The 22,556-nt window shown below is 39.0% G+C and overlaps 1 protein-coding gene across 2 annotated transcripts in view; it reads right to left on the bottom strand.

Moving 5' to 3' along the window:
- Nucleotides 1–444: 444 nt before the first annotated feature.
- Nucleotides 445–22,556, bottom strand: part of GTF2F2 (general transcription factor IIF subunit 2) — a 149,028-nt gene continuing 126,916 nt past the window's right edge. The window contains exons 8-9 of one of the 2 annotated variants that reach the window (XM_078070336.1): nt 17,465–17,608; nt 445–1,111 (exon numbers count right to left, since the gene is read on the bottom strand). In XM_078070336.1, the coding sequence (XP_077926462.1) occupies nt 992–1,111; nt 17,465–17,608 (264 nt within the window). In that variant the 3' untranslated portion in view covers nt 445–991. The remainder of the gene's footprint in view (nt 1,112–17,464; nt 17,609–22,556) is intronic. The other variant, XM_036071698.2, reaches the window with a different exon arrangement.

The following is a 22,556-nucleotide window of genomic DNA, read 5'->3' as shown; positions in this document are numbered from 1 at the left end:
TTTCTGTGCCCGCCTAACACATATCAGCCTCACCCCTACAACCTCTGTTAGTCTGTCAACATCATTTGTCAGGCGAGTCAATACCTGCCAACTGAGTATGCAGCAAAATTCTGGAGCAAAGTTGGTTTCTGAGAAGCTTATAATCTGGACGGGGGAGACATATCTTGAATTACTGGAAAAATATTTAATTTCTAATTCTTTTAAAAGCAAAATTAAAGAGGGGCACCAGGTTGGCTCAGTCGGTAGACCATGCAACTCTTGATTGCGGGGTTGTGAGTTCGAGTCCCGTGTTGGGTGTAGAGATTACTTAAATAAATAAATCTTTTAAATACATTAAATAAATAAAAGCAAATAAAAGAAATACTTATTGGCCAAGATTTTGTCCATTTCTCATGTCACTAACACTAGGGTAAAATATGCAAGCTAATGATGAAAACTGCTATCTTAGGTACAAACATAAATGCTCTCTTCTTTATTAATGGGTGTAACTATGAAACATGATCACCTGTAAAAATAAATAAATAAAGACAGCTTTGTTCTTTGACAATTTCAGAATAAGGAACTTTGGCTTTTTATTCCTTTTAAGACTTTCTGTAGTTGACTACTTTTTTCTTGCTTTGCCATTCACTTTGGATTTGTATCACCTCAGATCCTCAGAGATAAAACAAGGACAGAGAGTCCTCATTTAGAAAACATTTCCTAGTTTTACATTTAAAAGTCAATAAAAAGAAAAACCTTCTTAACCCCCCCAACCCCTCACCCCATTCTGAATAATCTAGTTTAATGAAAGCCTATAAATAAATTTTTTTCCCTCAAAAAAACACTTGAGTAACTTTACAAGAATTATTGTTTAAAAAATTTACCTAGGGAAATTAAAGTTCCAGTCATTTTACCCCTACAACAGATGGTACTCAAGTATTTGAGTATCAGTGGTGCTTCCTCAGCTCATCACCCTTTAGTTGTTCTGTTAGCATGCTGGTTAAGAGTCTTCTTAATCACTCTTTTCTTCTCCTTGATAATGTCTATACTCTGGCTTCAGCTCCCATGTGTTTTTGTGGGTCCCTTTTACATTCTGAACGCCAATTTCTTTCAAGATTTCCTTTAGGTACCCCTAAAAACAAAACAAAAACAACCCAAGATGAGACCATGAAGGTGAAACAAAATTTAAAGTAAAACCATACACCAAACCACACTCACGAGTAATACAAATTATGATCTTGAAAGCTCAACAAGATTTCTCTATAAAGATGTTCAATAAACTGCCTCTTGGTTCTATACATGCAGTACATGATAACTGTGTAAAATATACACTCATTTGCATTAAAGGGATTGGAAGTCTGGAATGCCAATGACCTGAGAGCTTAAAAAAAAAGTCTAGAGAAAAATACACTAGAAAGTTACTGGTGCTCACTGTTTACTAAGATGACACAGTATACCACATGTGATCTTCCCTTGAATTCAGTGGCCTCACTCAGTTCACAGTTGGATAGGGTTATTCTTGGATTGGAGCCAGTCATTCCAGAAGCAGGAGCATATATAAAAAAATAACAAATATTTTTGGGACGATAATATTCTAGAAAGCAAGCACATGACAGGCATCCAGAATTCTCAATTCTAAGGTGACTTTTCAAATTTGCTATCAGGCCACTTGTTTTTCCTGTGTAATAAGGAAGGTTATTACTCATCTTTAGTATTGTTTTGATCTTGGCCAAGCTTGCCAAGACAGGGTAAGAAATAAGAAGTGATAATAAGACATACTAAAATCCATGGGGCCTGCAGTTTTCTCATGCTTGGCTCCTCCAGAGGAAAGAGGTGAGCAATGACATAGGGCAGAACTCTGTTTTATGTCATTTTAGGTCCCTCCAAATTCAATACACACTAACCAAATGATTACTATATTCAGGGAAATGATGGCTATGACAAATATAATACCAAACCCTACCTTTACTTGCCAATGCCCAAGGCCAAAAAGCATTCCACTATAAATTAACCCATTAAATTATAGTACTTCCTTCTTGGCGATAGAGAGAAAAGTTAATTATTTATAAGTGTTTTTTGGGGCTCCTGGGTGGCTCAGTTCATGATCTCGGGGTCCTGGGATTGAGCCCCACATCCTCGTGGTTGGGCTTCCTGCTCAGTGGGGAGTCTGCTTCTCTATCTGCCCCTGCCCCTGCTTGTGCCCTCCCTCCCTCTCTCTCTCATGCGCTCTTTCTCAAATGAATAAATAAAATCTTTTTAAAAAAAGTGTTTTTCCCCCTGCAGAACCAATCTAGTAATATTTTGTGTATATGCTTCAGAGAACCAGTTAAAGTACTAGTGACTCACCCTGTTGATGTAATGGAGATTGTAATATGTAAATATGTAATATGTAAAGGAGATGTAACATTTTTTTATTTATTGAAATGAGGCACTGATTAGAAAAATGGTTGAGAAGCTCTTACAGAGATAATGTTTAAGGCAGTGCTCTTCCTGGGGCTGGACTACTTGCCCTAGAACCTCATGGGAAACTTGTTAAATAAACCTCTCATCTTAGGCCTAGTGAATCAAAATCTCTGGGGCCAGGCCTGGGAAGCTGCATTTTCACAAGCCTCTAAGAGACTCTGATTTAACTACACTAAAGCTCCAACGCATTTGCTTTAAGGTTCATCCAGCTCTAACACTCTAGGATCTTGAGTCCTCAAAGTGTTGCTTAGTTCTATGAGCCTCACAACTGCTGGGGATTCTGTGTTAATGAACACAATCGAATACCACCTTACACTGACTGGTATAATGCTCTACTGTTTAGATCCTTTCATTTAGGGGTGGGTTTTCACCTAGCTGATTAACACTGGAACTACATGGCCCTGGATGGCTTAGCTTCCCATTCCAGGGGCCACGGCCCAGCAGGTGGCAGCAATGAATCAAATGAGGCCTGGGTTTCCCCAGGAAGAAGCCTGCTTGCCTCCCACACTTTCTGCAGTTGCCCTCACTAAGGGATCTGTGCCAATGAGTAAGCATAAAGGCTCAAGCCATCCAGGTAATATGCACATCTGCTATCTGCTACTTCAAATCACATTTTTAAAATGAGACACTGTTCATAAGCTACTTTCTAATTAAACAGTATTCATAAAGGGAAAATGATGTGCTGGACACAAAGGGTTTTCAGTTTAGATGCCAAGAATGACATCTTTGTAAAATTCCAAAGGATGAATTATTGTGAGGCTGGCTACGAACCTGCACACAAACAATCGAACAACTGGCTGCACTGCTCTGGGTCAAAACTGAAAAGAGCAATTGCTGGGAGTGCTGTGGTTGTGAGACAGGAGCTCTCTGGACTCCAAGTCTAGCGTGCCCATTCGGAAGCCAGATACAGAACACGAAAAGCCTCAAAAGGGTTAAACACAAAATAGTGAAGTCTCAAGTGTACAAATTCAGCTGCTTTCATGTATAGTCCACACTCATTTTGTTAAATTAGTATAAGGCTATGGAAATTTTGTTTTCTTAATGAAAAGTCACTATTTCCTTTTCAACAATAAGAACAGAATGAGATGATTCAGTCTGTCAGTTTGTCAGGTAACGAGATGGGATTAGGGTCACAGTATCTAGCCATGGTACAGAATTCTTTTTTTTTTTTTTTTGGTGGAAGGTGGGGAAGGGGACATTTCTGGAGTTTCAGAATGTTCTAAACTGCAACCTAAAGTCATTTTACTCTAACCAAATGAATTAATTTGGCACAACTCATTAGTAGAGAAAGTAATAGTAATGATAGGGTAACACAGGTCACAAAAGTCCCTGAAGGAAAGACACAGGTAGGGAACAGTGAGACCATGTCATTCTCTGTTGAAAAAAAAATTTTTTTAAAGATTTAATTTATTTGAGAGAGAGAGAGAGCATGTGCACAAGTGGGGTAAGGGCAGAGGGAGAGGGAGAAGCAGACTCCCCGCTGAGCAGGGAGCCTGACACGGGGCTCATTCCCAGGACCCTGGGATTGTGACCTGAGCTGAAAGCAGACACTTAACCTGTTGAAAATTTTTTAATGACTTCCCCTTTGGCCTACAGGTTAAATTCCATACTCCTTCACAGGCATCCATTCAGGCCTGCCTTTTTCCTTTGGCCTCAACTTCTAAGAATTCCCTGAACATGTACTTGTCACTTCTGTGTCTACACGCTTCTAGTTTTCTCTATATGCTATTCCCTTTCCCTGTCATGTTTATCCCCTTCCCTCAAATCTGAACTTCTCATCCTTGAAGACTCTGCACGAATGTCACTCTCTCGGACCACCTTTCCCTAACAGTCCCACCTCTTAGATCTATATTTCACACTGTATGTACTTCAGTGATAGCCCTCATACTACACTATAACCCTTGACTCACATGCCTCTCTCCCATCAAACCATGTGCTCCTATTACAGTGGCTGCCTGCACATCAGAGTCTCAGTGCACTTACACTGAATAAATAGGGTATGCTTAAGAGTAAACAAGGGAACTAAGAGGATTTAGTGGGGGAGGTATTTGAGGTAAGATCACTTAGAAGGTCCATAGGACTAAACTCTAGTTCTTTTCATTTTTAGAACTCAGGCTCTAATTAACTTACAGGGCAATGAGAAATACAAGTTGACTGATTAAATTGTATTATCTGAATCTGAATGACATTTATTACTAAAAATCTTATTATAGTGGTAAAATATTGTTGGGAACAAAGCCATCTGAGGGGGAAATTTTAAATATTCTAACAGGATTGAAGATCAATTGGCAATCTAACTTTCCTTCTATAAAAATTCATATACTCTAGAAATATTTATTTTAGAACCTACTACGGGCCAGACAGAGTGGCAACACAGTCAGTCTTCATCCTCAGGAGTTCATGATTTAAGAGTAGGGTGTGTGAGCGGGGAGGCAAAGGCACAGGGCCGGCAATCACAAACTCAAGCGCAGAAATAAGGACATATATATACAGGATATCATGGGAGCACTGAGAAGGGGCATTTAAGCCAGCTGCAGTCATGATCTTAGGTTTTGAGGATGTGTATTTGATCCTTTGAATTGAATGGCAATTCTGTGCGGAGATCAGGAGATACTAGTTCTTCTCCTCTCATACTAAACAATGACTTTCCAATTTAGTCTTTTGCCTGACCACCTGCATTTTAAACAAAGGATTCTAGACCTCGGTAGATCACCTTTATGTGACACAGGATTGGAGAGATTTCTCATTACTGCTATGTGCAGCGCTGCAGAACAAGATCTGAAATAATAAACTGGCTCAGGTCCAGCAACCCTTCGTCAAAGGCATGTGTGGGAGAGTATTTACAGCAAGTCTGAATTGCAGAGAAAAAAGGGTAGAGCATAACAGCTTCCTTGGAAGGAAAAGGCAAAGCAAATACTGGACCAAAGAGGTCAAGTGATTAGGATGTGATTTGCATATTTGTGGGTCAAGATTAACACTGTGGTGGCCCAAAAGCCAGAAATCCACAGATCAAATTCCTACCCCCCCCATCACGACAAACCTACGTAGAGTCACAAGGCACGTAGCCTACTACTGCAGTCTTTCTCTTTCTCCTCCCCCCACCCACCCTTTCCGTCCACCCCCACCATTTCTCGTATCATCTTTTCCTCTACTGCTCTGCCAACCAATTCCCAAACCAGGAATTTCGGTTAAGTGTTATGTATATAATAATGAACTAACTGTATCTAAATTCCTAGAAATTGGTCAAAAACATGTACCTTTGACAAAGAGCTGATCACCAACTATTAATGCTTTAGGTGAGCAAATAATATGACCCTGTTAAATGTCTAGTCACAAAATCTCCCCAGAAAGGTTGGACTGAATAGACAATATGCAATCTATACCAAAGATGGCACTGGTTAATGCCAGTCACTAAAGGAAGTCATTATATGCTTTTTATAAAGTGATCCAACAAGGCAAGAGGGACATTATCAGAAAACAGTGTGGAAGTTCCTCAAAAAGTTGAAAATAGAGCTACCATACGATCCAGCAATTGCACTACTGGGTATTTACCCCAAAGATACAAATGTAGGGATCCGAAGGGGTATGTGCACCCCAATGTTTATAGAAGCAATGTCCACAATAGCCAAACTGTGGAAAGAGCCAAGATGTCCATCGACAGATGAATGGATAAAGAAGATGTGGTATATATACACAATGGAATATTATGCAGCCATCAAAAGGAATGAGATCTTGCCATTTGCAGCAATGTGGATGGAACTGGAGAGTGTTATGCTGAGCGAAATAAGTCAATCAGAGAAAGACATGTATCATATGACTTCACTGATATGAGGAATTCTTAATCTCAGGAAACAAACTCAGGGTTGCTGGAGTGGTGGGGGGTGGGAGGGATGGGGTGGCTGGGTGATAAACATTGGGGAGGGTATGTGCTATGGTGAGCGCTGTGAATTGTGCAAGACTGTTGAATCACAGATCTGTACCTCTGAAACAAATAATACAATATATGTTTAAAAAAAAAAGAAGAAGAAGATAGCAGGAAGGGAAGAATGAATGGGGGGGAATCAAGGGGGAGACGAACCATGAGAGAGGACGGACTCTGAAAAACAAACTGAGGATTCTAGAGGGGAGGGGGGTGGGAGGATGGGTTAGCCTGGTGATGGGTATTAAAGAGGGCACGTTCTGCATGGAGCACTGGGTGTTATACACAAACAATGAATCATGGAACACTACATCAAAAACTAATGATGTAATGTATGGTGATTAACATAACAATAAAAACCCAATTAATAGTACCAAAAAAAAAAAAAAAGAGGGGCATCATCAGTTCTGTATAATTTCAAAGTATCATTTCAAGTGATTTGTGTGATTAAAACACAGGACTTCTTGATAAAGATGTTAGTGGCTCCAAGGCACAAAATTCTTTCATTAAAAAAACAAACTACACATTAGGCATAAGCTGTTAACAAAGGCAACATATGTTTTCACTCCTTTAGATAGAGAAAACTGCAAACAGGATAGGGAAGGGGACATTGGGGATTCTCTGGGACATGCGCCATATTCGTATTTTTATCCTCTTTTCCTTCTGGTTTCATCCCCACCTTCCTACTAGACCCCACTCCCCATCCGTCTCTCCGTTCACACAGGCTGCATTCCTCCCCATGTAAAACTCTGAGAAGCAGAGACAATGGGTAATGAAGTGGTTGAGGCACAAGCCCTATCTTATGGCTTAATCCAAATTCTGGAAAAGCAATTTATTATTGCATGAATATTTGTGTGCTGGTAAATCATCTCACTCTTATTAACACTTTATCTGCCTAGCATGGCAAATGATTCCTGTTTGCATATATCAGATGAACAAAGTTTACCTCCTATGGGCCAAAACTTTTAATTTAACTATTTGTTTAAAGATGTGCTTTCTAAACTGTTTTTTTTTTTTTTTAATGGCACCTGGGTGGCTCAGGCGGTTAAGCGCCTGCCTTCAGCTCAGGTCATGATCTCAGGACCCTGGGACTGAGCCCTACATCAGGCACCTGCTCGACAGGGAGTCCGCTTCTCCCTCTACCCCTCCCCTCTGCTTGTGATCGCTCTCTCTCACTCTCTCAAATAAATACATAAAATCTTTTTAAAAAAACCCTGTATTTGTTTATTTGTATGCTAAACATAACTTAACCTTGGAATACTGCAAGATATTCCAAGGCTGAGATATGATGACTTTCAACTGGGAAAAGTGTATACATATATAGCTAATGTTGAAACTGTTATAATTAGGAAAATACAATCAGAAATATCCAAAATGTAACAAAGTAGCAAAAACTAAAATTCCTTTTGAAATTTAAATATGTGGAATTTAAGAAACAAAACAGATGAACATAGGGGAAGGGAAGGAAAAATAAAATAAGACAAAAACAGAGAGGGAGGCAAACCATAAGAGACTCTTAATTATAGGGAACAAACAGGGTTGCTGGAGGGGAGGTGGGTGGGGGGATGGGGTAATTGGGTGATGGGCATTAAGAAGGGCACTCGAAGTAATGAGCACTGGGTGTTGTATGCAACTGATGAATCACTGAATTCTACCTCTGAAACTAATAATACAGTATATGTTAATTAAATTGCATTTAAATAAAAAATAAAATAGAGGGGCGCCTGGGTGGCTCAGTCGGTTAAGCGGCTGCCTTCGGCTCAGGTCATGATGCCGGGGTCCTGGGATCGAGCCCCGCGTCGGGCTCCCTGCTCAGTGGGGAGCCTGTTTCTCCCTCTCCCTCTGCCTGCTACTCTGCCTACTTGTGCTCTCTGTCAAATAAATAAATCTTTTAAAAAATAAAAAATAGGGCGCCTGGGTGGCTCAGTTGGTTAAGCAACTGCCTTCGGCTCAGGTCAGGATCCTGGAGTCCCGGGATCGAGTCCCACATCGGGCTCCCTGCTCAGCTGGGGGTCTGCTTCTCCCTCTGACCCTCTTCCCTCTTGTGCTCTTTGTCTCTCATTCTCTCTCTCTCAAATAAATAAAATCTTTAAAAAATAAAAAAAAATAAATAAATAAAATAGAAAAAGTGAAAAAAAAAATTTAAATATGAATTCTTGCATTTAGAACCATGGCAACTATCTATTAGTGCATTTGGTGTGAAGTATACTTTCAAATGTACAAAAATAAGAAGATATCAATTGGCATAGTTATTATTAGTCTATTTGACTAATAATATGGCAAGCAAAGAGACCTTAGGTATATATTTTACCAACAGAGAATTTTCTGTAAATTAGCTAGCACTCCCAATGCTGAAGTATTATTCATCCTTAAAATATTTGGAATAGAGAGTAAAGTTTTACCTTAGGACAACAGCAGATAAAAGTTTTTGCTGGCTAAGGATTAAAAAAGGATTGATGACAATCTGGCAGTTAGTTCCTCAGGTTAAACAGAGTTATGAAGTGACTCAGCAATTCCACTCCCAACAGAAAAAAAACAACAACCTATGCTCACATAAAAACTTGTACATGAATGTTTACAGCAGCTTTATTCATAATAGCCAAAAAGCGGAAACAACTCAAATGTCTATCCATGAGTGAATGGATAAACAAAATGTTAATGTTGTATATCTCTCTGTAACAGTATACTAGTTGGCAATAAAAAGCAACAAAATACTTATACGTGCCACATTGGGATGACATCTGAAAATATTATGCCTAGATGAAAGAAGCCAGTCATAAGATATCACATAGTATATGATTCCATGTATATGAAATGTCCAGAGTAGGCAAATCTACATGGATAGAAAATAAAATTAGTATTCACCTAGGGTAGGGGTGGGAGAAAGGGAAGTGACTGCTAATAGGTATGGGGTTTCTTTCTGAGGTGAAGAAAATGTTCTAAAATTGATTGTGGTGATGGTCATACATCTCTGTGAATGTACTAAAATCCTACGAACTGTAATACAGTAACAATAACTGAAAATACAGATTTTATTTTATTTTTTAAAAAGATTTTATTTATTTATTTGAGCTTAACTGACTGAGCCACCCAGGTGCCCCTGAAAATAAAGATTTTAAATTGGTGTGGGTGGTGGGGGGAGACCTACCTAGCTCATAACAACAAATTAAGATAACACCATTTTAACTCAATCAGATATAGACAATTATCATATGATCTCACTGATATGTGGAATTTGAGAAACAAGGTAGAGGATCATAGGGGAAGAGAGGAAAAAATGAAACAAGACGAAACGAGAGAGGGAGACAAACCATAAGAGACTGTTAATCTCAGGAAACAAACTGAGGGTTGCTGGAGGGGGGTGGAGGGGAAGGGGTGGCTGGGTGATGGACACTGGGGAGGGCATGTGTTGTGGGGAGCTCTGTGTTGTGTAAGACTGATGAATCACAGACCTGTACCCCTAAAACAAATAATACATTATATGTTAATAATAATAAAAAAAGTTTTTGGGAAACTGGAAAGTAAACTAAATTCCATAACAAAGTCCGTATAGAATATGACATTAAAAAAAGAAAACACCATTTTTTATTACCAAATTATGATGGTAACATTTCCAATAAACAGGGGCTAGCTCTGTGTATCGGTCCATATGTACTGGAAAATATGATGGAATTAGAATATCTATCTTGGGACATTCTAGAAGGAATGCCTCTGTAAAGCTGCAATACAGAACTGACAGTACAAGGTTTTCTGCCAACAGGCTTATCCTCTGGTATCTCAATTCTCCTGTGAGATAGAGAAACTGGGATGCTGTGAACACTTATCTTAATCCACAGAGTCATGCTTTCTCTAGTGCTGAGACCAATGCAAAGAAAATTACCTTTCCTGAGATAATTTCCATAAGGATGGCAAGCCTAAAAACAAGTCCTCCTAACTTGTTCAGGGACTAAATAAAGAAATCAGAAGGCAGTTAATAAGCTTAAAACTTACTTTAACCTTTCTTCAAATCAAACGATGCTGGAAGGTAGGGAAGATTTTATAACTAATGACATTTTTCAGATTAAATATAAATTTTGTGGCCTACTGCTTAATTAAAAATTCTGGGGTGCCTGGGTGGCTCAGTCGGTTAAGCGTCTGACTTGAGCTCAGGTCATGATCACAGGGTCCTGGGATAGCCCACTTAAGGCTCTGCACTTAGAGGGAGTCTGTTTCTCCCTCTCCCTCTGCCTCTCCCCCTGCTTGTGTTCTCTCTCAAATAAATAAATAAAATCTTAAAAAAAAATTCTATGTAAACTTTGTATATAAATAAATGCCCAATTTTATCTGGTGCTTATGTTAAAAATATTGCTTTTATCTACATAATATTTCATGTAAAATCTGGACTCAATTGGTTATGTTAGTAAATTCACCTCAAATTTTACCACATTTAGAAATATGGTAAAAAAGGTGAAACAAAGCATATAAGTTAAAGGAGGAAATGTTACTATCCTATATTAAACTTGGTAGTAGATCTATTATTAAAATCTTCTACAGGTAAGTATTAAAATTTCATATGTTTACATTTCATCCATCATTCAATACAAATAGTTAATTTATTTTAGTATGACATTTCATATCCTAAAGCATAACAATAAATTAGGTTCTACATCATTAATTAGCAAATAATTATTTTTTTAAAAATTTTATTTATTTTTCATTTTTATTTATTTATTTGACAGAGAGAGACACAGTGAGAGAGGGAACACAAGCAGGGGGAGTCGGAGAGGGAGAAGCAGGCTTCCCGCTGAGCAGAGAGCCCGATGAGGGGCTCGATCCCAGGACCCTGGGATCATGACCTGAGCCAAAGGCAGACACTTAACGACTGAGCCACCCAGGCACCCCGCAAATAATTATTTTTTAAGACAGAAGTTTCACAAAAGGCTGTCACTAATATGCTCTGTTGAGAAATTGGTGGTCTTTTTTTTTACTAGTATCATTCAAAAATAAAAACTTCCATTTATAGGAAAAATGAACTAAAAGGGATTAAGTGAACAGAAAGGAAACGATAAAGATTTCAGAAAAGAAAAAAAATGAAGAAAGGAAAGTGTATGTCAGAACAAAACATCATATTAAAAACACCACTTATTAAGTAGTAAATTAGGGAATAAGTTTCAAACATTAAAAATACCTATTTTGGATTAGGAACTGAATGAGCTAAGATAAAGCTTAGATCCCATTCTCTTTAATTTAAAGATTTTATTTATTTATTTGAGAGAGAGAGTGAGTGAGTGAGCATGAGCAGGGGGAGGGGCAGATGGAGAGGGAGAGGGAGAGGGAGAATCTCAAGCAGACTCCGCACTGAGCACAGAGCCCAACTCAGGGCTCAAGCTCACGACCCTGAGATCATGACCTGAGCTGAAATCAAGAGTCAGATGCTTAAGTGACTGTGCCACCCGGGCACCCCAATGATGATTCTTAATGAGAAAGCCTGCTGAGAGAGACATTAGTTTTTTTTTTCCCTATTAAAAAGGGGTTTCTATTGTCAGAAAAATATTTTCCTTGCTTGTCTACGTATACATGCACATGTCTGAATACATAAGAGGCAATGTGGTAAGAGATATTCCTAGACTGAAGTCAGCACAACTGGGGTCAAGTCACTAGGCAACTCCTTCTCTGGGTTTACAAGTGAGAGAGACTAGATAATCTCTAAGATCACTTGTACCTTAAGATCCTGAGTCAGATATACTCACATACACAGATATATGTATATATGCATATAATTTATATGATATATATGTATCATAATTTGTAGTATCCATGTCATGAAGAGGAAACAGGAATACAGTTGTCTGGCTTGAACAATTTAGGGAATGATGGTGTCACTTACTGAAATGGGGAAGTCTGGGGGAAGTCTTTGGAAAGGAAGAGAAATTAGAGTTCTGTTCTGAACATACAAAATTTGAGATAACAATGAAATGACTAACACTGACTAGGTGCTAACTCAGGCGGCACGGCACAAATGTGGGCAAGGCAGTGGGCCCTGGCTGGCAGTGTACCCCTAACCCCATCTCCTTGGTTCAGGAACGGGCATACCAACCCCTACCAGGTCAATTAAAATCTTCCCCGGGGTTTTTATTTAAAAAATCAGGACAAATACTCTCTTTTTGCTTAGGGGTTGCTAGCTGTGAGGTGTTTGAGGAGGTCATTTTGGCTACCACATGGCAAGATCCTGCCTAAAAGTAAAGACAACACACAAGAAAGAATAATGAGGAGAGATATGGAAAGATGGGAAGGGACAGTTCTAATTAAATAAAATTAGCAGCTGGATCTAGTCATTGCTAAAGCTAGATGCATTCCTGAACTCCCTAGCTACACGAGCCAATAAATTTTATTTTTTCTTTTTATGAGAGAGACAGAGACAGAGCGGCGGGGGGGGGGGGGGGGGGAGGGGGGGAAAGAGAGAGAGAGAGAGAGAATGAATCTCAAGTGGGCTCCACATCCAGCGCAGAGCCCGATGTGGGGCTCAATCTTATGACCCTGAGATCATGACCCGAGCCAAAATCAAGAGTCGGACACCACCCAGGCGCCCCACAATAAATTTTATTTTTGTCCAAGTTAGTTTGAGTTGCATTTCTTTTTTTTTTTTTTTTTTTAAGATTATTTATTCATTTGAGAGAGAGAGAGAGAGCATGAGCAGGGAGAGAGGCAGAGGGAGAAGCAGGCTCCCCACCGAGCCAGGAGCCTGATGTGGGGCTCGATCCCAGGACCCCGGGATCATGACCTGAGCCGAAGGCAGACGCTTAACCATCTGAGCCACCCAGGAGCCCCGTTTGAGTTGCATTTCTATTCTCTGCAACTGAAAGAGTTTCAACCAATTCACAGATCTATAATAGCACATACTTGTGTGTGTGTGTGTGTGTGTGTGTGTGTGTGTTTTAAAGTAAGCTCTACGCCCAACATAGGGCTTAAACTCATGACCCCAAGATCAAGAGTCACATGCTCCACCAAATGAGCCAGCCAGGGGCCCTTATAACAGCATATACTTATAAATAAAATTTTGTTTTCTGACAGGGGAAATATTCAGTAGGTCAAATTGTCTAGCCATTTTATCCTTTAAAAAAGCCTATCTTCTTGTATCTTACTGAAGCCAAATTTTGCTTAAATTATTTCTACTCATGCCTTTATTTAAGTCTATCTGGAAACAAATTCTGAGGATTAGGTTAACATTGCCTTATTGCTGCAATGGCTTTGTTTATTGAAAGCCCACTTTGTGCAAATAAAACTGCCTATTGAGCATTATTTAGTGCTGAGGAACTTGAGATATAGATACTAATTGCTTCAAAGTCAAAGCCACCCAAATCTTTGCCTAGTTCTTCCTGTTAATTTGAACTTACTTTAATAAAAAGCATGCAAGTTGCTCAATTACATATTTGAATTAAGCAATGGATCTGAGGGACTCACATGATAGGGGATTGTTCATTTAAAAGGATCATCAATAATTAAATATAAACTTCCCTGGATCATGCCTAGAAATTGGGGGGATACAAGGAAATTAGTGGTTTGCTTATAACCAGGACTAATTTTCAATGACACTTTTAGCAGAAAGATGTGGTTCAAGAAACACTGGAAATGGCTGCTATGCCAGAGAACAGGGTGTCAGGGCTCAAAGTGGTCTTGGCAGTTTGGTGTTTCAAAGGGAGCAATTAGATAAAGTTTCGAATGATTTAAGTTTTGAAGGAAATGCTGTGTATGCTTCTATTTTACAGATACAATAAAATATAAAGACTAGACATAACAAATTCAAGGTGAAAGATCAAAGCCTGCAGGGGAGAAATAATGGGCTTCTTCTGGTATTTCACATTAAGGAGGGCTTAAAAGCCCAAATTTAAACCACATAAACCCCCCCCCCTTTTTTTAAAGATTTTATTCATGTATTTGACAGAGAGAGACACAGCGAGAGAGGGAACACAAGCAGGGGGAGCAGGAAAGGGAGAAGCAGGCTTCCCGCCAAGCAGGGAGCTTGATGCGGGGCTCAATCCCAGGACTCTGGGATCATGACCTGAGCAGAAGGCAGACGCTTAACGACTGAGCCACCCAAGCGCCCCATAAAAACACCCCTTTAAATGGGTATCATATTTCTGACTTTACATCAGTTATCAGAGCTTGGCCTTTTAAAATCAGCTTATTTGCCCTTAATGAGTAACTTTAATTCCTTGATTGTTTATGCAAGTCACATACTGACCAATGAGAGAAAAAGTCTGCCCATAAGGACAGTTTCTCTGATCAATAATAATTTTGCTTATAGAAGTGAAGGTTTTTAGGAAGAATACAGAGAGGAAAGAACTGCAAAAACAAGAATAATACCTCAGGTTCCCTCAGAAAGTGTCAAAAATGACATTCTAGGGACACCTGGGTGGCTCAGTCGTTAAGCGGCTGCCTTCGGCTCAGGTCATGATCCCAGGGTCCTGGGATCGAGCCCCGCATCGGGTTCCTTGCTACGCGGGGAGCCTGCTTCTCCCTCTGCCTGACGCTCCCCCTGCTTGCACTTACTCTCTCCCTCTCTGACAAATAAATAAATAAAATCTTTAAAAAAATTGACATTCTAAAGGTCAGAAAGCAGATGGTAACTTAAGAATATAGTAGTCGTGTTAATGACAAAGAGGATGTGTTAAAGTGATAGACTTCATGGTTAGAAATCTATTACCAAAGGGGGCACTGGGACCATCAGAAAATGAGAGAAAGTCTTTAAATACATATACTAAAGAAGTGTTTAATACAAACAAGATGTTTTTTTTTCCTCTTTTACACGGGGGCTCAAAAATTTCTTTGTATTAAACATTAAATGTATTTAAATACCCTGTTCAGGACTATTTGTCTAACTGGCAGGGCTGGGACTTGAACTGAGATCCCATTAATCCAAATCCACTGCTCTTTCCATCATACCAAGAAGCCCCTTTCCTGGATCACTGATCTTCATGCTCTACTCTCCTTCATTCTCCTGGTATTGCTCAGATTAAAATCAAATTAGTAAGGGTGTACTGATGACCAGGAGTATAGACTCACTTATGTCCTGAGAACGTTTTAAAGGGGATAGTTACCTACACAGAGGAGAGCTGGCCTTGGGCCACTTTCTAGGTGAGATCTGCCAATTCAATTCAAAACAAGAGGAGATGAAACAGGAGAGGGAGAGAATCACACATTTAGGGCTGGAAGGGAGCAAAACAATTATCCAGTCCAATTTCCTCAATTTCAGGAATGGAAGGAACTTTCTCAGATTCCAATGGGGTAGGTAAATGGCAGAACTGAACCCATGCTGACCACTTCATGCCCCCTCCTCTAAGGGGAGGTAACTGTAACCCTGTCATTCCACACTTCCTTGAGACTGGCTCTCTGTCCCCCTCTCCTGCCATAAGTGATATGAGGCCTGTTGAATCCACCCAAGTAAAAATGGTAGTCCTTGGATAATGAGGATGGGGCCATTTCCTTTTTATCAAATCAATTCCTCTAATATTTACTGAATTTCTACTATGTTTATGATGTAGAGTGTATAAATATTTAAGGATATGACTAATATACAACCCTGTCTTCAAGAACTTTATGCTTGCTGAGGCAATTTAGTCTCTAAATAATAAGACTATTATAAAATAATTTAGTTTGTAGATTAGTGGTTAATAAGCTCCTTGAGGTTCCCAGGCCCTCTATGAGAATCTGATATTAACTATGGATTTGCTCCCCAGAAAAACTCACATATTTTTGCACATATTCAGGAGATTACTGGATCTCATAAAACCCACCTACTGACCATGAGTTAAGCTCTGTTTTGAGAGATTCACTGTGTACCTCTACATAAAAATTATCTGAAAAACCAAATCTTCAGTATCAAAGCCTTTAAACAGCATTTCAAACTAGATTTTAAAAAAAATTGAAATAGAATAATTCATTAGGTAAGCCATGTTTTTTCTGCCTTTAATGAAGTTTATCCCTGTGAATGTAAACTTCATATATATTATATATATGAGTGTGTGTCTGTGTGTATGTATGTGTGTGTGTGTGTGTGTGTATGTCTGTGTATGAAAAGGCCATTCTGGAAACTGAATGCAAACAATATATTCTCACGGAATAACGTACACACAAAAATTAGATTTGGGAAAATAAGTATTTGTAGAAGGGACATTTAGATGACATCAGAGAAAGCAATTTCTTTGCTTTCCAATTTCTTAACAGGGAACAACATATTGTTTTTAAAGTTTATTCATTTTGCATCAAAGGAAAGGGATAACTAGTATTTCTCTCAATTAAGAAAGTTGAATGGAAGGGAATGTGACTTGGAGCTTGGAGAAAAGGGGTTTAGATCCCTTATTTGTTACCCGTATTTTAAATGGATTAGAAATAACAAACTGTTAGCAAATAGGCACAGAAGTCTGGCGCAGGGATAAAAATTGATCATTTATAGAACAACCATAAACTTTCTAAAACATCAATTTATTAAATTTTTCCTTAAAAATCCCAACCACAACCTCAACAAGCACTGTGGGGCAGTGCAGCTCAAGTTGAAAAGGACCTAATGCTAGGGCTAGGAAATTCTGATTAAAAAAAAAAATCCATTAGAGAATAGCCCACATGACACGATAAACACCCTCATCATGACAGATCAGTATGGCTCTTAAAAGAATACAGTTCTTTTAGGGGGCACATTTTCAAATAAATAAAGGAAGTTCTGGAGGGAGCTAGGGGAACAAAAGAAAGACTAGAAATGATATCAATACAGACTTCAGGCTTAATGTCAATGATCAGTATTAAGACATCTTTTCTGAGTGTTGAAAATAAACCCTGACGTTAGCACAGGTGCATGTGAACTACTTCATATATGATACCCTTCTCTTCAGTAACATCCTCTAAATGAAGGACTTATTTATTTATTTATTTTTTATTATTATGTTATGTTAATCACCATACATTACATCATCAGTTTTTGATGTAGTGTTCCATGATTCATTGTTTGTGCATAACACCCAGTGCTCCATGCAGAACGTGCCCTCTTTAATACCCATCACTGGGCTAACCAATCCCCCCCCAACCCCCTTGAAGGACATATTTAAAGGATCAATGTGAGCAAATACATACCACAGGCTGTTTTGTGATGTCCACCAAGTCCTTAAGATTATAATATTGATGTTTCTCAAATGCAGAAAATAGCATGTCTAAAACGTGTTGTTTATCAGCTCGAGCTCGTTTTCCATCTTCTTTCTTTTTCCTTTCATATTCAATCTAGGTGCAAACAGCAAAATAATAAAGGCATCAATCCAACATGCCCACTCTAAAATACAGGCATTCTGTTTTTAGTCACCCCCCCCAAAAAACGATTAATTTCAAGTTGCAAGGCAGCAGATTAAAGAGCAGTCAGTGGGTTCAGAACCTGGGTCTTCACTGCTCCCAGGGCTCCTCAGACCTTGAAGGATCTTGAAGGTATTAACAAGCCTACCCATAAACCACCTTCATTCTTTTCTCAGGCTTTATATATAATGTCTCCATTTGCCCCCAGATAGCTTTTGTTTGCCAAATTAGAACAATTCAGTGTGGCTACTGATTAGGTCATGTTGATCAGAAAGTCCAACTTGCAGTTTCTTTTGTTTTTGATTACCCCAAATACAGTAAAATAGTTTCTCTAACAGATGCAGTTTGGTAGGTGACATCTTTCAAAATTAAGGTTTTTTTGGGACAGGCAGGGAATTAAAAGGAGGGCAGGTTATAAAAAAGGTTCTCTAGGAAGTGCAAAGTTTGAGAAGCACTGGTAAAAATAAAAGAAGGAGGGCAGTGAGGCATATTCCCCTCCCGACTCTGTGTGACCTTGAACTTGTTTCTTCTATAACATGGAGCTTACTAATAGAAAAGGGTAAATACATACTCAGTACTCAGGCACAAGCAAACTGTTTTTCCAAAATCCCCATTTTATCTTAAAATTCATGTGAACTCTAAATTCACCTGCATAATACACCTTTATTTGTAATACAAAAATAAGGGGTGCCTGGGTGGCTCAGTCGTTAAGCGTCTGCCTTTGACTCAGGTCATGATCCCAGGGTCCTGGGATCGAGAGAGACACAGAGAGAGAGGGAACACAAGCAGGGGGAGTAGGAGAGGGAGAGAGAGAAGCAGGCTTCCCGCTGAGCAGGGAGCCTGTTGCGGGACTCGATCCCAGGACACTGGGATCATGACCTGAGCCAAAGGCAGACGCTTAACGACTGAGCCACCCAGGCGCCCCAAATAAATAAAATCTTTAAAAAAATAAATAAAATATCTCTCATTCAAATAAAAATGACACTCTAGGAGCAAGTGGTATTTGTCCTGTAGTTTTGTGTACCTCTATGCACCCCAGTTTGAAAGCAGTGGCACTTTTCAAAGAGTGTATAAACCCTCTCCTAGAGATGTGATCCAGAGATTTGATCATTTGAAAAAAAAATTTACTTTTTATTAAGGCAACCTATTGAATGGGAGAAGATATTTGCAAATTATATATCCAATAAGGAGTTAATATCCAAAATATATAAAGAACTTTTACAACTTAACACCAAAAAAACCCCACCCCAATCTGATTAAAAAATAGGAAGGAGACCTGAGTAGACATCATTCCAAAAACACATGGTCAACACACACAAGAAAAGATGCTCAACATCACTAATCATCAGCAAAATATAAACTAAAACCACAATGAACTATCACCTTATACCTGTCAGAATGGCTAAAATAAAAAAGGCAAGAAATAACAAGTGTTGGCAAGGATGTGGAGAAAAGGGAACTCTCACGCATTGCTGGTGGGAATGTAAATTAGTACACTGTGAAAAACAGCATGGAGGTTCCTCAAAAATTAAAAATAGAAATATCATATGATCCAATAATTCCACTACTGGCTATTTACCCAAAGAAAAGGAAAACACTAAATCAAAAAAATATATGCATCTCTATGTTTATTGCAGCATTATTTACAATAGCCAAGATATGGAAGCAACCTAAGAGTCCATCAATAGACAAATGGTTAAGAAAAATGTGGTGTGTAATGGAATATTATGCAGCCATAAAAAGGATGACATTGTGCCATTTACAACAACACAGATGGACCTAGAAGGCATTACTGCTGAGTGAAATAAATCAGACTAAGACAAATACCATATGATTTCACTCATGTGGAATTTAAAAAACAAATGAGTAAACAAATAAAAAGAATCAGACCTATAAATACAGGAGAGCAAACTGACGGCTGTCAGAGGGGTGAGGAGATGGGCAAAGGGGAGTAGGAGATACAGGCTTCCAGTTACAGAATAAGTCATGGGAATAAAAGGCACAGCATAGGGAACACAGTCAATGATACTGTAATAGCGTTGTATGATGACAGATGGTAGCTACACAAGTGGTGAGCTGAACACAGCATAATGTACAGAGAAAGTGAATCACTATGCTGTACACCTGAAACTAATGTAACATTGTGTGTCAACTACACTAAAATAGAACACTTTTTTAAAAACGTACTCTTCACTGCAAACATGCAACTTATATTCACTCCAGTTGGTTAAGCTTTTAATTTTAAAAGAAACACTTCATTTTGATAAAGCATAAAGTATATTAGAGGAAATACATATAAACCGAAGCAGCCCACCTGATAAATAAAGCATCAGAAGGCTGGGTGAAAGCTGCCAGAGAACAATCTCCTGTGCATCAAATGGAATTAACTATAATCTAGGGACTAGCTTCAAAAAAAATTAAATGCACTTCAAAACCTAAATTACTGCATAAATTCCAGCCTGATAATTAGGCTTACTCTCTATATTTTAACAATAGAGATTTGTTATAAAAGAGATAAAATTTAGTTTCTATTGATGTTAAAACTAAAAATATATCTTATACATAATCAGAGACTTTCAAATTAGTGGCACAGATAACGGACAATGGTGAGTATCCTTCAATTAAAATTAGGAGATAGGGAGAAAGAACTTAATTGTCTTGATTTTTTGGATATGTGATTCTTGGGAATAAAACTCAAAATCCATTAATCTCAACAGATTAAGCATGGACTGTGTGCTCGGATGCACTAAAATATAGGTGAAATAAGATTGTCTCTTTTGAAAGGCAGCCCTTTCTTAGGGTTCTTATATTAAAATATATAGAGGGGACAAACATTGTAATAGCAGAGCACAGAGCCACCTTTGGACAAGATCATGATGCTGAGAAAGGTGCAAATGCATGACAAAGGGCTGTGTTGTTGGGGAGGAATGTGGGTGGATTCAAGATTCTCTGGGTGGCATGAAAGAAACAACATGGACAGCTCCAGGGGATTTATTAGAGAAATGCAGAGTGACTACAAGAGCTAGAAGCAAGACTGGAGAGGAGAGAGACCAGAGCAACCCATGACCGAGGAGAAAATCCAAGTCTTCCCAATGTGGGGAAGATGGAAAAACAGATGAAAACATGCATTTAAGTACGAAGGCAGAAGTAGAGTGGCTGTCCCAATTCAGTGAGAAAGGAGGCTAAAGAGATAGCAAAGACTCAAAGGGATGGACCTGAGGTCCATTCAAGAATTTTCTCTCTCTAGGGTCAAAAGAAGGATAGAAGTGGGGTGGCCGGCTGGCTCTGTCGGTAGAGTGTGTGACCCTTGACCTTGAGGTCATGAGTTCAGGCCCCATGTTAGGTGTAAAACTTACTTTAAAAAAAAAAAAAGAAAGAAAGAAAAAGAAGAAGGATAGAAGCAAGAGAACATCAGGGAGAAAGTAAGCATGATAGGCCAGGACAAAACCCACAAATCCAAGCAGGAGGGTCTTTGAATTAAATACAGAAATATCATGGAATGCCTTAAGGGATTAATATTTTAAGCCCTGCTTTGCTGACCAATATCTAAAATACATATTTTCACTGTTTACAATTGTACTTAGTTTGCATTCTGAAACCTCCTTCCACTGTTGCACCTCATTTGAATAGTTTCATGTTTTGTATTAAGATGAACAATCCAGAAAAGGCGACTGCTAAAAAAGAGAGAAAGAGAAAGAGAAGTTTGGACCAGGAGGTAAGTTGTTACAACCCTTTACTCTAGTCAGATGTGGGATAAGAAAAACTTGGATCTGGAAAAATAAAGGGAGCCAGAATCAGATTAAGGAAGGGTGAGGAAAGCCTACAGCCTTCCCACAGGCTTAAGTGGGATGTGGGCCAGAGGCCACAGGTCCTCAAGAAAAATAATACAAAGGAAGTGAGGACCTCACAAAGGTCCAGTGTTAGGCTTTTATACTCTGCATGAAGCCACGGTTGTATGATATTCTGTGTGTCCTCCCGTCCCAGCTTTAATTTATGCTGAGAGAAAGAGGAAGAGTTAAATTCAGGAAACAGTAAAGAAAACTGATGGTATATTCAGCTTCCACCCTTAGTAAACTCTTCCTTGTGTGAAATGCTTGGAGAAGCTAGGAAGATTAATAGGAAAAATGTTTTCGAATACAGATGATCCCCAACTTCCAATGGTTCAATTTAGGATTTTTCAGCTTTATGATGGTGCGAAAGCAATATGCATGCAGTAGAAACCGTAATTTGAGTTTTGAATTTGGATCCTTTCCCGGGCTAGCAATGTGCCGTACGATGCTCTTCCGTGCGCGTGGCAGCCAGCTGCAGCTCCCGGACAGCCACGCTGCCACCAAACAACCCGTACACTTAAAACCGTTCTGGTTTACTTTCAGAACAGTACTCAATGCATGTCGTGAGATCTTCAACACTTCATTATGGAATGGGCTTGGTGTTAGATGATTCTGCCCAAATGTAGGCTAATGTAAATGTTCTTACCACATTTCAGGTAGGCTAGTCTAAGCTATGGTGTTTTGGTAGGTTAGGTGTATTAAATGCATTTTTGACTTACGATGTTTTCAATTTTGACTGAAACCCCACCAAAAATTGAGGCAGATCTATAAAGAAATCTGCTGATAAAGCAAGATGGCCTACTTCAGAGAGGGCATACACTCTAATTGGTAGTGGAAAGAAAAGCCTTCCAAGTGTTTGTTATCAAGTTGTCCAACCCGAGAGCCAGATGCCAGATCCAAGAGGGCCTGAATCAAAGGTAAGAATTTAGAATAAGTTGGAAAGGAACTTTGCTTCAATCTCAAAATTACTGTATTCAACACTGGTGCTTTCCTACTTTAAATCTGGGGGAAAGCAGACTAGAAATGTTCTGTGTTAACTGTGTTTGTTGATG

Source organism: Halichoerus grypus, chromosome 4 (assembly GCF_964656455.1).
Source record: "Halichoerus grypus chromosome 4, mHalGry1.hap1.1, whole genome shotgun sequence".
NCBI lineage: Eukaryota > Metazoa > Chordata > Mammalia > Carnivora > Phocidae > Halichoerus > Halichoerus grypus.
This window is presented reverse-complemented; position numbering and strand designations above follow the sequence as displayed.